This window comes from Anabrus simplex, chromosome 5 (assembly GCF_040414725.1).
Source record: "Anabrus simplex isolate iqAnaSimp1 chromosome 5, ASM4041472v1, whole genome shotgun sequence".
NCBI lineage: Eukaryota > Metazoa > Arthropoda > Insecta > Orthoptera > Tettigoniidae > Anabrus > Anabrus simplex.
In genome coordinates this window covers 6402297-6417800 of record NC_090269.1, presented here as the reverse complement: position 1 = coordinate 6417800, position 15504 = coordinate 6402297, and the positions used below count along the sequence as shown (strand labels likewise).

The 15504-nt window shown below is 39.2% G+C and overlaps 1 protein-coding gene across 1 annotated transcript in view; it reads right to left on the bottom strand.

Annotated features, from left to right (window-relative positions):
• The window catches only part of LOC136874258 (uncharacterized), an 82806-nt gene that overhangs the window by 52110 nt on the left and 15192 nt on the right, over positions 1 to 15504 (bottom strand). The window contains exon 2 of the mRNA XM_068227711.1: positions 13124 to 13400. Coding sequence (XP_068083812.1) covers positions 13124 to 13400 — 277 coding nt within the window. The remainder of the gene's footprint in view (positions 1 to 13123; positions 13401 to 15504) is intronic.

Genomic DNA, 15504 nt, shown 5'->3' with positions numbered 1-15504 from the left:
GGAGATACAATACAGTATTCGAGTAAATTCCAATAGCATTTGTTATTTCTAGCATATTGTGTAGTAGCGATCTCTGTTATTTTCAATATTAATTTGATGATAATAAGCTCCCTCTGTACTGTCAGTGGTTAGCCACTGGCTTCTCAGCTGAAGTACCAATCCCGGTCAATCCATGTGAGATTTGTGATAGGACAGGTTTTCTCAGGATACTCTGCTTTCCTCCTGTCAATTTCATTCCGAAACACTCTACATACTTCATTTCAACTCTTATCCACTCCTCTCTGAGGTCAGGAAGGGCATCCAGCCATAAAATGTCGTCACATTGGAATTGCATCATCTCACTCTTGAATCAGCAAATCAAAATGGGACTGGACACGGAAAATAATACTAATTAGAGGGTAGTGTACGGGCAAATTCTCGTGGTGCTCCCCGACATAAAAAGGTTGAGAACCGTTTCATTAAAGGATTGTCAGCAAATCCCAAAGCACCTCAACGAAGTGCGAGACGGATGGCAGACAAACAAATTGTATTGATCATCCTCCAAAGGAACCATCACAAAGACCGTAATCATAATTACACCACAATAGATCAAGATCTAAAAATTCTACAACATGAACAAAAAGGTCCACTACTCAACATCTTAGAGAATTTTTACAAGAATCCAGCCCTCAATTTAAAACCATCCATCCATTATCTAAAGGCTAAGCCTTGTCGCTGCAGCCACATCCCACAGTCTTCAGCAGTCCTTTTCATTGTGACATACGAAGCAAAAGCCAGCTGAGTGATTATGTTCCTAAGGTATGACAGACGTGGTCTTCCTCTCGACTTCTTCTCTAAGATCTTTCCTTCAAAGACATTCTGGAGAAAGGTGTCATGTTGTAGGACGTGTCCAAGAAATTTAGTTTTCCTTTGCTCTATCGAATAAATTAAGGTCCATTTCTCATCAACGTCATTCAAGATTTGGATATTAGTTTCTTTTTTCTTTTTCTGTCCAACTCATTCCTGTCAGTCTTATCCAGAACCACATTTCAGCAGCTTCTAGTGTTGATTGTGCTTGTTTTCCCAAAGTCCAGGTCTCACAACCATAAGTTAGCACACTCCAAACAAAGGTTTTAACAAATTTCTTCCTGGTTTCAATTCCTATGTGCTTATTTAACAATAGATTTTCCCTGTTTAGAAACACTTGTTTTGCCATAGCAATTCTTCTTTTGTCTTCTGTCAGGCACTGATTATCACTGGTAACAACACTACCCAGATAACAAAATTCTTTAACCTGATCTCACAGCCTAATTTAATGTTTGTTTTCAATTCAGTCTTCTTTTGAACGATCATCATTTTCGTTTTCTTTGTGTTTATTTTTAGCCTGAACTTCTCTAACGTGCTGTTTAGTATACCGAGCATCCTAGTCATTTTGTGCTTGACCAAGCTCGATAGCTGCAATTGCTTAAGTGCGGCCAGTATCCAGTATTCGGGAGATAGTAGGTTCGAACACCACTGTCGGCAGCCCTGAAAATGGTTTTCTGTGGTTTCCCATTTTCACACCAGGCTGTACCTTAATTAAGGCCAGGGCCGCTTCCTTCCTACTCCTAGCCCTTTCCCATCCCATCGTCGCCATAAGACCTATCTGTGTCGGTGCGACATAAAGCAACTAGAAAAAATAAATAAAAAAGTGCTCGGAATCAGCTATCAATGCAATATCATCTGCAAAGCGAATACTATGAATTTGTTTACCACTAAAATTTATCCCTTTGGTTTTTTCTTTTACTGTTCTAATAGCGAATTCTATGAAAATATTAAACAGATAAGGTGATAAGGGACAGCCTTGCCACACTCCTCTTCTTATTCTTGCTTCTCTTGTCATTCTATTGATGTTTATTTCTGTGCTTTGGGCTCAATACAGGTTAAAAAGCAAACCTGTCCTTCCAATCAAGATCCAATGTTCTCAGAGTTTGAAACAATAACTTCCAGTCTTCTCTCCAGGATTTGACGCAGAGGTAGAATTGCTTCTCTAGTACCCTTACCTGCTCTGAAGCCATATTGGTAGTCATCTAAATTATGTTCAATTTTCGTGCAGATTCGACCTTTAAGTATTGTCAGTAGGATTTTAGAAGCATGGGATAGAATGGCTACTGTTCTGTAATCTGAACAGTTCTTGGCATTTTCTTTCTTTGGGAGTGTTATTGTCTGGCTCTTTATGAAATCAGGTGGTATGATTCCTTCTTCATAGCAGTTTATAATGATATCAAACAATTTCTCTTTCATGATGTCTCCACAGTTCTTTAGGAGCTCTGCTGAAATGTTATCAACACCTACGGCTTTTTTATCCTTTAATAAGTGTAGAGCCATATTGAACTCACTTTTTGTAATTGGTGAGCCTTTCCTTTCTACCTCAGTCAGGCTCTCATCCTTTACATAATCTCGAATGTTATCTATTTCCTGACCTTCATATAGATCTTCAATATAGTGCTTCCAGCAGTCACCTACTTGCTCATTTTCAAAAAGAATCTTTCCTGCTTTGTTTTTAACCACATTACTTCTGGTTATTTTCTTGTTCTGCAATGATTTTATTTTAAAGTATGCCTTATCAGATTTCCCTGCTTTTAAATCTCTTTCAATGTCCTCGCCAATTTTATTCATTCAGCTGCCTTTTGCTAAGCGACACTTGTCTGTTATTAAATATTATGCTCTATATTGTTCAAAATCCCTGCTTCTCATTTTATTCCTCTGTTCAGTGAGATCTAAAATTTCTTGAGTCATCCAAGGCGTTTTTGGTTCCAATTTTCTTTTACCCAATATTTCTGAAGCGGCTGTCAGTAAGCTGTTCTTGACATTTTCCCATCCAGTACTTTCACTGCTCAGTTGATTAGTTTTCTCTTTGAATTTTGAAGTCAAATCTGCAATGTGTAAGTTATTCAAACACCATTTCTTCGACCCATACGCTTTATGTATTCTGAATCTAATACTGCACTTCGCTGCAACTAATATATATCGCTGTCTACATCAACCCCTAGGTAACTGTGACTGGTAAGCACTTGGTTTCTGTACCTCTGTCTTACTATTATGTAATCTAACAGATGTCTTCTACTATCTCCAGGAGCCTTCCATGAATAACGTCGTCTTTTGTGAACATCAAAGCATGTATTAGTTATTAATAGTTCATGTTGTTCACAAAACTCGAGCAATTTTTCTCCTCTCGAGTTTGTTTTGCGAAGTCCAAATTTACCAGTATGTTTAAGATTTTCATGACTACCAACTGAAGCACTGAAGTCTCCCATTAAGATAATATTAGCTTTGGTGTCTACTAACTCAAAGAGTTCTTGAATACAATCACACATTTCTTCTACAACATCGTCTTCACTGTTTGTGGTTGGAAAACATACTTGAATAATGACTACATCAACATGGTCAGCTTTTATCTTAACTGATATGAAGGGTATTCATCACCTTTATCATTTCCGGTGTGTATTACCCTGAAATTCCCTGATTGAAAGTCTCCCTTTCCTGCACATCCACATCTTTCTTGATCACTGAGTTCTTTACTTCTTCCAATTTTCCAAGCTTACTTAGTGTTCTCACATTCCATGTACCTAAGTTGAACTTACTGTTCTCTTTGCACGGATTTTGAATGATGACGACCGGAGAGGCTTTGCTGCTGTTTCCACTCCTGCCGAATCTTGGTTTCCGACTTCCATGATTAGTAACTACAATTCTATTACCTCAACTTGGCATGGCTGCTATACAGGGGATATCCCTAGGATCCTTAATGCAGTGGTTTCCCGTTGCCTTCTGCATCCTAATGTCGTTGACCAGATCAAGCCAGTTCATCCGCCTTTAGGGATGATTTCTCATCCCAAGAAGAAGAGGTGCCCTGGACTTCTACCTGCTCATCTGCCTCTGAGGAGGCTGTTGGCACTTGGTAATAAAAAACAAGACAAGAAGATTTCACAGTATTATACTCGGTTTCAGTTAGCACCCCCATAATCCCGCAAGTCCCGCCCCACCTCCACATCGGTGGACAGCTGGACTCCGTAGACAAAGAACAAAAGTAATACAACGTAATGTAAGTTTACTTTCAGTTATCAAATCTGAACTTAAATGTTTTCTGTCAGTCACCATTTTCTGATTCTTAATTTGATTTTTATTATCCACTCTACAGACGGTTCAACTTCAATAACAACAACTTATGACTGAACAGTGTACAAATATCAGGTGAACTGCATCAGAAGACAACACGAATATCACAACAAAAAGGCCTCCAGCTCAACAACCACCACTTCACATTGTTAATTTTCATCATGTTTTTTAAGGAAAAACTTTTTAACAAGCACTTCATATTGTGTGTCTAATGTTTTTAGTGTCATCACCATCATCATCATCATCATCATCATCATTTCCCCTCACCCAACTCCTGCCAGGTCGGGGTATTTATGGCACTTCTCCATCTTCGTCTTTCCTTCCACCATTCCTCTTCCACGATCTTGTCCCAGTCTAAATTTCATCTTCTTATATCGCTCTTCACTGATTCAATCCATCTTCTTCGCCCTTGCACTTTGCCTCCAGCATCTGATTGGAATTCCATTCTCCTCCATCCTCTCTACATGTCCAAACCACCTTAGTTTATTCTTTTCAACTCTCTCATTTAGCTTTCCTATCCTAACTTCCTTCCTAACATCTTCATTTCTCACTCTGTCCTTGTCTTTCCTATCATACCACTTAGGAATTTCATCTCACTGGCTTGAATTCTACTCTCTTGCCTGTTAGTCAAAGTCCAAGTCTCAGCTGTGCAAGTCAGTACATTATCTCCTTACATTTCCTTGGTACTTCTTTGCTCCAAAACAAGTTTTCTTACACTTTGGTAGAATGCATTGCCCTGTTGTACCCTCCTGCTATTCTCCATCTCCATTAATTCACTTCCTCGGTATTTAAAGCTGTCCACAGTTTACAGACTCTGACTTCCAATTTTCACAGAGCCTTTCCTTGCATTTCCTCTCTCGACATCAGCATAGTCTTGCTTTTCTCTGTACTGATTTTCATGCCATACTTCTAGTTGTTGTTGCACTTCTTTGCAGGTCACAACGTCATCTATAAACAGCAGTATCTTCATCTCCTTTGTTTCCTTTACAATTTTGTCCATGACCATAATAAACAAAAGAGGTGACAGCGCACTCCCCTGTCTTAATCCAGTCTTATTCCTAAACCATTCTGTCCTTCCAACTGGGGTCAGTACTCTGCTAACACAGTTGTTGTACGCTGCTTGCACCATATCTAACATTTCTCTTCCAAGTCTCTTTTTAACCATTGTTTCCCAAACCTTCCCTCTGGTGACACTATCATATGCCTTTTTCTATATCTATGAAAGTCATGACTTCCCTTCCATATTCCCAGTTCTTTTCCATCAGCTGTCTCATGCTAAAGATTGGGTTGACTGTAGATCTTCCACTCCTCAAGTCTTGTAACTCTCCTTCAATCTTTCTTCTCATTCTTCTTTCTAATAACCTTTCCAGTATTTTAACTACCTGCAATATAAGTGTGATTCCTCTATATTTTCCACAAACTTTCTTGTCCCCTTTCTTAAACACTGGTATTATTATCCCTTTTTTCCAGTCTTCTGGTTTCCACATAAACTTTAGTGAAAATGAAAATCCACACCCAAGTTTCCAGTCATTTGACCAGGTCAAGAGTGGAATGAATGAAGCCCCCATCTAGCGGCGAGGATAGGAATTGTGCCAGCTGCCGAAGCCTGTCACACTCCTCTGGAGCAGCGATTAATGAATGATAGATGAAATGAAATTATATTGGAGAGTGTTGCTGGAATGGATTATGACAGGGAAAACTGGAGTACCCAGAGAAAAACCTGTCCCACCTCTGCTTTGTCCAGCACAAATCTCACGTGGAACGACTGGGATTTGAACAACGGAACGCAGCGGTGAGAGGCCGACGCCCTGCCGCCTGAGCCACGAAGGCTCTATACACTTTAGTAGTCGGTACAACCATTGCATACCAACAGGTCCAGCAGTCTTTATCATTTCCACACTGATTTCATCCATCCCTGTTGCTTTTCCCATCTTCATCTTTTGCACCACTAACTTCACCTCTGTTGTTGAGTTCTCACACTGTATTGCTTCTGTCTCCCCCGTACAGTTGTTCACATTCAATAGCTTATCAAAATACTCCTTCCATCTTCTCTTTATCTCTTCTGGGTGTGTTAACAATTCCCATCTTCTTTTTTCACCAACTTTGTGGTAACTCTTTCTGTCCTCTTACTTCTTGTAAGTCCATACAGCATCCTTTTACTGCCACATACATCTGCTTCCATTTTTTGTGTAAATTCTTCCCACTCTTCTTCTTTTCTTCTCCTACCACCTTCTTAGATCTCCATTTGCTGTTGAGATACTTCCTTTTGCTTTCTTCTGTTTGATCTCGGTTCCATTCTCACTAAGCTGTCTTCTTTTCTTTCACCACATTCCACCACAGTGTCTCCTTTTCCTTTACTCTTGTAGATATCCTGCCACAAGCACTCTCTGCTGCACTAACAAATGCCTTTCTAAATTGGCACACTTCTCTTCTACATTTTCCACTTGCGTAAGTGGGATTTGTTGCTGCAATCTCTCCTGAAAATCTCCTTGTACATTTTTGTCTTTCAATTTCCATACTTTTATTTTGCTTTCTCTTATCTCCTTTAGTTTTTCCATTTTTTCCCACCCGTAATTTTGCCACCACAACTCTATGGTCCCCATCAATTGCCTCTCCTGGTAAAGCTCACATCCATCAACTTCCTATGATTTGTCCTTTCCACTGAAAAGTAGTCAATTACTTATTTTTTCTTTTGTCACCCCACCCATATCTCATACTTTTCCTGCTGTTTTTATTTCCAAACCATGTATTCCCCACTGTAAGTCCATTCCTTTCACAGAAGTCCACTAGTTCCTCTTCTTCGCGATTCTTTTTTCCCATATCCATAGGGTCCTGCCAACGGCCGTGTTGAAACACTGGATCCCGTGTTTTCTCTGAAGTTAAGCAACATTGGGCATGGTCAAGATTTGGATGGGTTGCCACACGCTGTTGGTGGGGGTAAGGGAATGGAGGAGGGAAAAGGAACTGGCCACCCTACCGTACGTAAACTCCGGCTCAGGCACACCTCTTCAGAGGTTCGGACCTGCCTTCGGGCAGAAAACACCCTTACCTTACCATATGGTCCAATAACTTCTTCCTTTCCTTGTCTCTTGTTTCCAACCTGTCCATTCAGATCTCCCATAATAACCACTTCCACACCTGAAATTTCTCTTTCTACTTTCTCCAAGAATCCTTCAATATCTTCTTCCCTGTTTCCAATCTGTGGTGCATACACTTGTATGAAGTCCATCACTTCTTCTTTATCTTTAGTCTCATCTTCATTATTCTGTCACTCACATATTGTACCACTTCGACATACTCCTCCAATTGCTTCGAAATAAAGTCTCACTCCATTTATTGCCTCTTGGCCACCACTCCAGCACAATGTGTATCCTTTCCTCAATTTCTTCCATCCGTTACCTTTCCATTTCACTTCATTCATCCCCATCGTTTCCACCTTCTCCTTCCCCATGAAATCTACTACCTCCTCCACTTTTCCTGTCAGGGTCATAAGATTTACTATTGCTATCTTAATGTTATTTACTGGTCGCCCATTTCTCACAGTTCCCCCAGTACCCTGAGAACTGCACGTCGCTTTAAAGCATGGGGCACTCTAGCCTTTTCCTGAGGTTGGTTTCCTAGTACCATACCACATATAGGCTATTATTATGATGGGGTTGCCACTCCCAAAGGCATTTTATACCTACTGCCAGGTGTTACTCTAGGGCGCTCCACTGGAGTACAGACGTCTTCTATAGCCACTCCTCTGGGTACAGATGCTACAAGTTTCCCTTTTCTGCCACCAATGTAGTACCCAAGTCCACCTTCTCCACCACTGCTGCCGTTGGGGTCTTCATCCATACCCTGAGCTTTGCCCCTCCATATTTGAGACCCCTGGAGAGAGGGTGTCCCTGTATTTTAAAGCCCCCAGGAACTGGGCTGCCTGTTGGTCCGCGGGTTGAATTTAGTATTTCAACCAGCCCTACTTAACTGTAAGGTCCCCCTATCCGCCACCCAGGGATGCGCCCTTTAGTGGTTAACAGGCTCCCCCGAGGATGACCCTATGCCGGGTCGAAATGTGTCTATTTAAAATGTCATCTTAATTGGATGTAATGTTGAGTATTGACTAGGAGGATAATCAACACAATTTTGTACAATTTGTAAGAAGTTTAACTGTTAATATGGATCTAACATTAGATTTATAGTCTGTAAAGACAATGGTAAGCTGAAAAACAGTATGAAAAATCAGGCTGTAAGTTTCACCAAGTAGAAGTCTGGTTCCATGGCTAAATGGTTAGTGTGCTAGCCTTTGATCACAGGGGTCCCGGGTTTAATTCCCGGCAGGTCGGGAATTTTAACCATAATTGGTTAATTCCTCTGGCACGGGGACTGGGTGTATGTATCGTCTTCATCATCATTTCATCCTCATCACTGGTGTCAAATCAAAAGACCTGCACCAGGCCTTACCGGAGGCTACACATCATTATTTTTACCAAGTAGAAAACTCCCTTCTGTTTTAATTACTGTGTTGATACAGTGATTGTACTTCATGGGAACTGCTGTAAGCACCTAGGTGATAATACAAGGCATGTTTATTTTAGTAAGTACTGTTTTGATATAGAAAAAAAAGTAATGCAATTTTGTAAACAATTCTTTTTTCTACACGTAAGTCTGTACTACTTCTCAATATATGTTTGAAATATATTAAGGAACTTTCCACATCATGGTAGCAGCTTCTAAATTCCATCCTCATAAAATTCTGACACCTGATGTGCCAGCCACCGCAGCACGGTCATTGTTGTAGCACTATTTAAAATGTCATCTTAATTGGATGTAATGTTGAGTATTGACTAGGAGGATAATCAACACAATTTTGTACAATTTGTAAGAAGTTTAACTTTTAATATGGATCTAACATTAGATTTATAGTCTGTAAAGACAATGGTAAGTGCAGGAACAAGGTGCTAGGTCAGGACTATATGGAGGATTATCAAATTGTTCCTAACCAAATGAAGCGATGAGGTCTCGGGTTTGATTAGCCGTGTGAGGTTGCACACTGTCATGAAGCAAAAGAATTCCCCAGTGTGAGCATCCCACACCACTTATTTTGGGTTGAATGACGAAGTTTATGTAAGGTCTCACAATAAGTCTTGGCATTTACTGAGTCACCCTGGTGCAAGCAACACATCCTGCCTGTCCTAAAACACAGCACACACGAGTTTGTGAGCTGAAATTGTTTTCTTGCGCTTCACTTTCTTGGGTGAAGTTGAGTATCTCCATTCCATGGATTGCTGTTTTGATCCGGTGTAACACAAGCCATCCATGTTTCCTTGCTGGTAACAATTCGGCTTACGAATGCATCATCTTCATTACTGTACCGCTCAAGGAAAGTCAAAGCACTACCTAGCGCTTGGTTTTGAGCACCTCTGTCAGCATCCTCAGTACCCAGCATGAACACAACTTCCGATAATCTAAGCGTCCTGACATAAAGAACACGCCTTGACATTGCAGGCAATTCATAACTTAATGACAAAATTGTAAAGTGTCTGTTTTCTCGAAACTTTGCATCAACTTTTTGCACCAAATCTTCAGTAATGATAGACGGTCACCCACTGTGCTTCTTGTCGTGCACATTAGTACAGCCTTCTATAAATGCTCTAACCCATTTTCTTATCAGTCCTTCACTTATAGTGTGTTCTCCATACACTTCACTAATCTGCCAATTAATTTCAACAGCTTTCACATCGTTTGCATTTAGAAAATGAATCACAGTGCATACTTCACACTCTTCAATTCACAGGTTTAAAGGTTGGATATTTCCACCTAATCAATACTGTGTATAATAATGAATATATGTACAGTATTTATATTCTAAAAATACATTACAGGACTAGTTTTGATCTTCAGCTGACTGCTCTTCTTGTCTTAAAATACTATAGTAAATTCACAGTCCAATCCTTCTGTTGTTCTAAATCAATGTCATAGAAAAATAGGTCACCAAAACTGTTTGCACCAGTCAACACATGTGAACCACAATTATTTTATCTTAGGTCTAGTTGTGGAGGAGCTAGTTGCTAGTTGTTGTAGATTTTTGTGTAGTTTTAACTAGGGGGAAACATCTCAGATTTTGTTGTTCAGTTTTCTATAGCTTGTAGCTTGTATAGATATGAACTGTAGAATAACAAGTTGTATCTATTGCATGGAATATGGTAGATGTATGATGCCTGAAAAAAGGAAAGGAAAAATAGTATTGGATAATGCCCCATCAATGTGAATGTAAGTGAAAGGAATACTAGTTTTGAGTCCGCGTGGGCTTGCTTACTGCAGCCTTGCTGGTGATGAACTGCATTCTGTCTCTCACTTGCTTGGAGTGTGGGAAGGGAGGCTACAGGGGCATGAGGTGTGATCTGGAAAGATCAGAGCACGTGCTTTTGGTGTTGATTGCTACTTTTATTGGAATAAAAGTTTTTAATTAGGGGAATAATGGTATTATAAAACATTTTTGGCTTTTTTGTTATTTCACTGAGGTTGTGGTTGGGATTAGTGTATTGGTCTAAGTGTATAAAACTTTCTTCAGTGATAACAAGTAGGGTATATTTTGATATAATTTTTAGAATTTTCATGTCTTGTTCGATGTTGGAAAAATTGTGTTTATTATCAACCATATGTTGACCGACTGCAGAAAAATGGTTATGTTTAATTGCATTTGTGTGTTTGGTGTAGCGGATATTGAAATTTCTGCCTGTTTGTCCGATGTAGCTGGCTTTGCAGTTGGTACACTTTAGTCTATAAATGTGTGATTGATTGTATTTGTTGGTTTTATTGAATGTTTTCAAGTTATGGAAAATAGAAGAATTATTGTTGACTGTTTCAAACACAAATCACACAATCAAAAACTAACAGAATTTGGTTAGAAGATGATTTACATTTTTTATACAGTATGAAACTAATATCATACTTCACAGTCGGTGAGACCGTTAATTGTCAGAGGCATTTTCAATACTCACAAACAAACATAAATACTGGCGAATGCTTGTCGCTAGCCTACAGATGTATGTACTGAGCATGCATGCTCTAAACGATGACTGGAGCGCTGCAGCGTCCATATTAAAAAAACAAGCTTCGTATAAGGACAATCTTTGCTGGGGTAATCACATTAACAAAATTTAAATCAGTTTACTTTTATCCTGTATTTTCTTAATAATTTTCTTGATTTGGTTTTCAGCAAGTCCGGTTCCACTGAAGTAAAATCTAGTGTTTATTGGCTCCCTTGGTAGATATCATTCAGTACTGTATAAGAGATTTATTCACCAAATAATTGAGATGTACAATTCCTTATCTGCTGTTCGTTATTATTTTCACTTTTAAAATTGAGATGATGATGGATTAAATTATTACCTGTCTCATTTAAGTTGGAAGGTGAAGTTTCGGAACACATCAACTGATGAAGCAGTAGAACCCTTCTATTTAGTACCACATTATCACATGGAATTTTACATCCCTATACAGAACTTTAAGAACCCCAAATTCCTGAAGTGGTATGCTCATGAATTGAAATAGCAAATTACTGAAATGAAGAAAGCACACAAGTTGTACAAAATATCAAGTCTCAATACTGATTATCGGCATTTTTCTAAATGAAGAAATTAGTGTAAGTCTGAATCCAAATCTTACTATATCTTTAACTGTGAACAAAGTATTCATTCCAACTCATAAAAATGATGTCAATATCTAAGTTCTTTTTTTTTTTTTGCTAGGGGCTTTACGTCGCACCGACACAGATAGGTCTTATGGCGACGATGGGATAGGAAAGACCTAGGAGTTGGAAGGAAGCGGCCGTGGCCTTAATTAAGGTACAGCCCCAGCATTTGCCTGGTGTGAAAATGGGAAACCACGGAAAACCATTTTCAGGGCTGCCGATAGTGGGATTCGAACCCACTATCTCCTGGATGCACGGCCAACTCGCCCGGTTATCTAAGTTCTAAGAGGTCGGATAACAATGTTCCTTCACCACATGAAGTGAGAACAATGTCCAATACTAAACCTGCTCATTTATTTTATGTATTTTATTTATTTTTTATTTTATCTGTTTAGCTTATCACTGAACCAATGTGTTTTCCCAGAGGAATGGAAGAAAGCACTTATTAGCCCAGCATTCAAAAATGGTGATAAAACTAGCATAAAACAATATACGATGGGCATTCAATATATAATTCAACACATTTTTTTTCTCGGCCAATTTCATTTTAAAATAATTGGTATCTTTTGGGGACATATTCCTGCTTCATCTCTTAGAATTTCATTAATTTCCGATAGGTGGCAGTGCTATAACTATCCTTCAAAATGGCGTCTGTATCGGAGGTGCGTACCAAATAGAGGGCAGTTGTTGAGTTTCGTTTGGTGGAAAAACAGGAGCATCACAGATATTCATAGGCGCTTGGAGACCTGGCAGTGGACAAATGCACGGTGAGCCTTCTATACCACAACGCAGGACCTCACACGAGTCTGTGCACCCGACAGCAGCTCACAAAACTTCAGTGGACTGTTGTTCCCCATCCACCCTACAGCCTGACATCCATCTCTTTGGCCCAATGAAGGATGCAATCTGCGAGAAGCATTACGTGGACGATGGGGCAGTTATCGATGCAGGACGACGTTGGTTTCAACATCGACCAGTCGACTGGTACCATGCAGACATACAGTCACTCACATTATGGTGATGTAAGGCCGTAGCACTGATCGGAGAGTACATTGAAAAATAGGGTATTGTAGCAAAAGGCTTGGGGAATAACATGGTGTGTTGCATTATACACTGAACTCCCTTCGAATATTGGTTACTATTTCGTCTCATATTTCATACATTCACAGCTCTCTTTAGAAATATTGTTGCTGATGAGCAACATGCAATATGGCTTGTACAAGCCTCCCCACCGTGTCAGGCCTTCAGAGCTGTGACTAAGCTGCAAGAGAGGAAAGTGTGCACCAAAACACAACAAAGCCAGGCACTGACCTGCAGAGAGGTGTCCAGGATACTCTCTAGCCGGTGCAGGGCTGCACTGTCAATCTCTGTGGTGAGTTCTCCATCCTGGATCTGCGATATCACCAGATTCACATGGTATGCCAGAGTCTGCATCCAGTGTAGCAACCAAGACGTCACCAAGGCACACATTTTCTCGAAGTCTGACTCCTTGTGAGCTACCTCCTTGTACCAGTTCTTGAGATGGGCAGGCAGTATACTATCGGGGTCACGGAGTCCCATCTCTTTTAGGAACTGTGATACTATATTCCTGTAGAAGAAACAGCATTAGAGATTTCTTTACCTATAAATAAGATTACTGTTATTAATTATTTAAAGGTCCACCTTGTCAATACAATTAAAAATCTAGTGTATTTACTAATACTACAAATATATACATGTATATAAGTACAGGTTTCGAGAATTCATTAATATTCTCTTCTTCAGCTTATAGATTAAAATCACATACGCGTAAAAGACATTATTTAAAAAATTTATGTCCTAACAAAAAACTGGTTAAAAACAACAATACAATTAAAAATTTAAAAAAATTAGAAGTTCAGACATGAATATGATTCATGTTATGTCCAGTTTGTCCTATAAAGTGTTAACATTATTGAATGTTGTTGTGGTGACATTCATAGTCCCAACGGCCTTAATGGGTCTCAAGCTAACAGTGCCAAAACATCCGCACGGCCAACGTAAGTCACTTTTAATTTCATGCGTTCGGTTCTTGTTTCGTAATGTTATGTTAGAAACATTAGTTTAGTTTTTTCCCCCCCTTTTCTTACAGATAAAGAAAGTTCAATTTAATCTGGCAGGTTTGATCTTCAAATAATATGAATATAATCATTTCTGTTGGATGCATCGTGACAATAGTTTTGGTATCAGTAATACAACTTGCCTCACCACAACAACATTTGAAGGGTTCACGGGAAATTGGGGGAATGTCAATGTAAAACAAAAAATGAAATAACACTACCCATATATACTTTATGGTCAGGAGAATAGTTTAAGACAATGTACAACCAAGTAAAGGGAATTGTCACGGAAATATAACAAGTTTAAGAATAGATGTACAATTGAAGAAAGGGGAATGTCACCACAGAACAAGAAACAAAGGGGGAATGTCAGTTTGGTATGTGGCAATAGCGATGGATTTCCAAAAGAATCTATGCATACCTAATTTATCCACTAACAACGTGATTACCGTAGACAGCTGTCGCTGTTCTCCTTCAATATACATGTTTTGTCTAATGGACACTCGGTATTCTACACATACCCAGAGACAGTTGTACACAAAGCAGCAGATGAAGTGTGTTCTGTGTTACATCATTTTATATTTTGTGAACTTGGGGACGAGATAAAACACTTGACAATCTTCTGTGATTCTGCATGTGGACAAAACAAGAACTGGACTGTTTTTAGATTTCTCCACTTTCTTCTTCTTCTTCTTCTTCTTCTTCTTCTTCTTCTTCTTCTTCTTCTTTTATGACCACATAGGATCACTTTAGTCAGTCCGTCGTTCAGGTCTCTTTGAAGGGATTGTTCGGGCTTTGCGGTCCTCCCAGTACTTCTTCAGACGCTCCGATCTTCGTGCCCTTTCCTCAGTTGAAAATGTGCGTGTTGTTGGTTTGTTTTGTGTAAGGGTAAAGCGGAGGTTTGTATTCTTGAGTTTTGTATTCAATTTTATCTTATTTTTGGTGTCTTCTGTTGTAAGGCCTACTTCCTTCAGATCCTCTCTTACTTCTCTGATCCATTTACATCCTGTTGTGGTATTTTTTGAGACGAGATTGTGTTATACTAGTTGTTTCAGAAGACTCGAGTCCTGCATCCTCATGATATGTCCAAAGAATCCCAGTCTCCTCTTACGCATAGTATCTGTAATGGGTTCTAGCTCTTTGTACACGACTTTGTTAGGTATTAACCGCCACTGTCCATCTTTCTGATATTTTTTGTTGATACAGGTTCTTCCAATCCTCCTTTCAATTTTCTGAAGTCTGTCAGTCTTTGATTGTTTATTCAGGTAAAAGAGTGTTTCTGCTGCATATGTAGCTTCCGGTTTTATAACTGTGTTGTAGTGTTTTATTTTTGTATTTATTGATAGACATTTCTTTTTGTAGATATCCCATGTTAATTTTTGTGCTTTAGCTAATCTATTTGTTCTTACTTGGATTGAGATTTTTTCATTTAAGTTATGTGTTATTACTTCTCCAAGATATTTAAACTGAGTTACTATTTTGATTTTATTACCATTTATGGTGACTTCTTTTAGCTGTGTTGGTTTTTGGGGCATAATTTCTGTTTTTTCAAATGATATTTTGAGGCCAGTTTTATTTGCAATGTTTTGAAGTTCTGATATCTGGGTTTTTGCT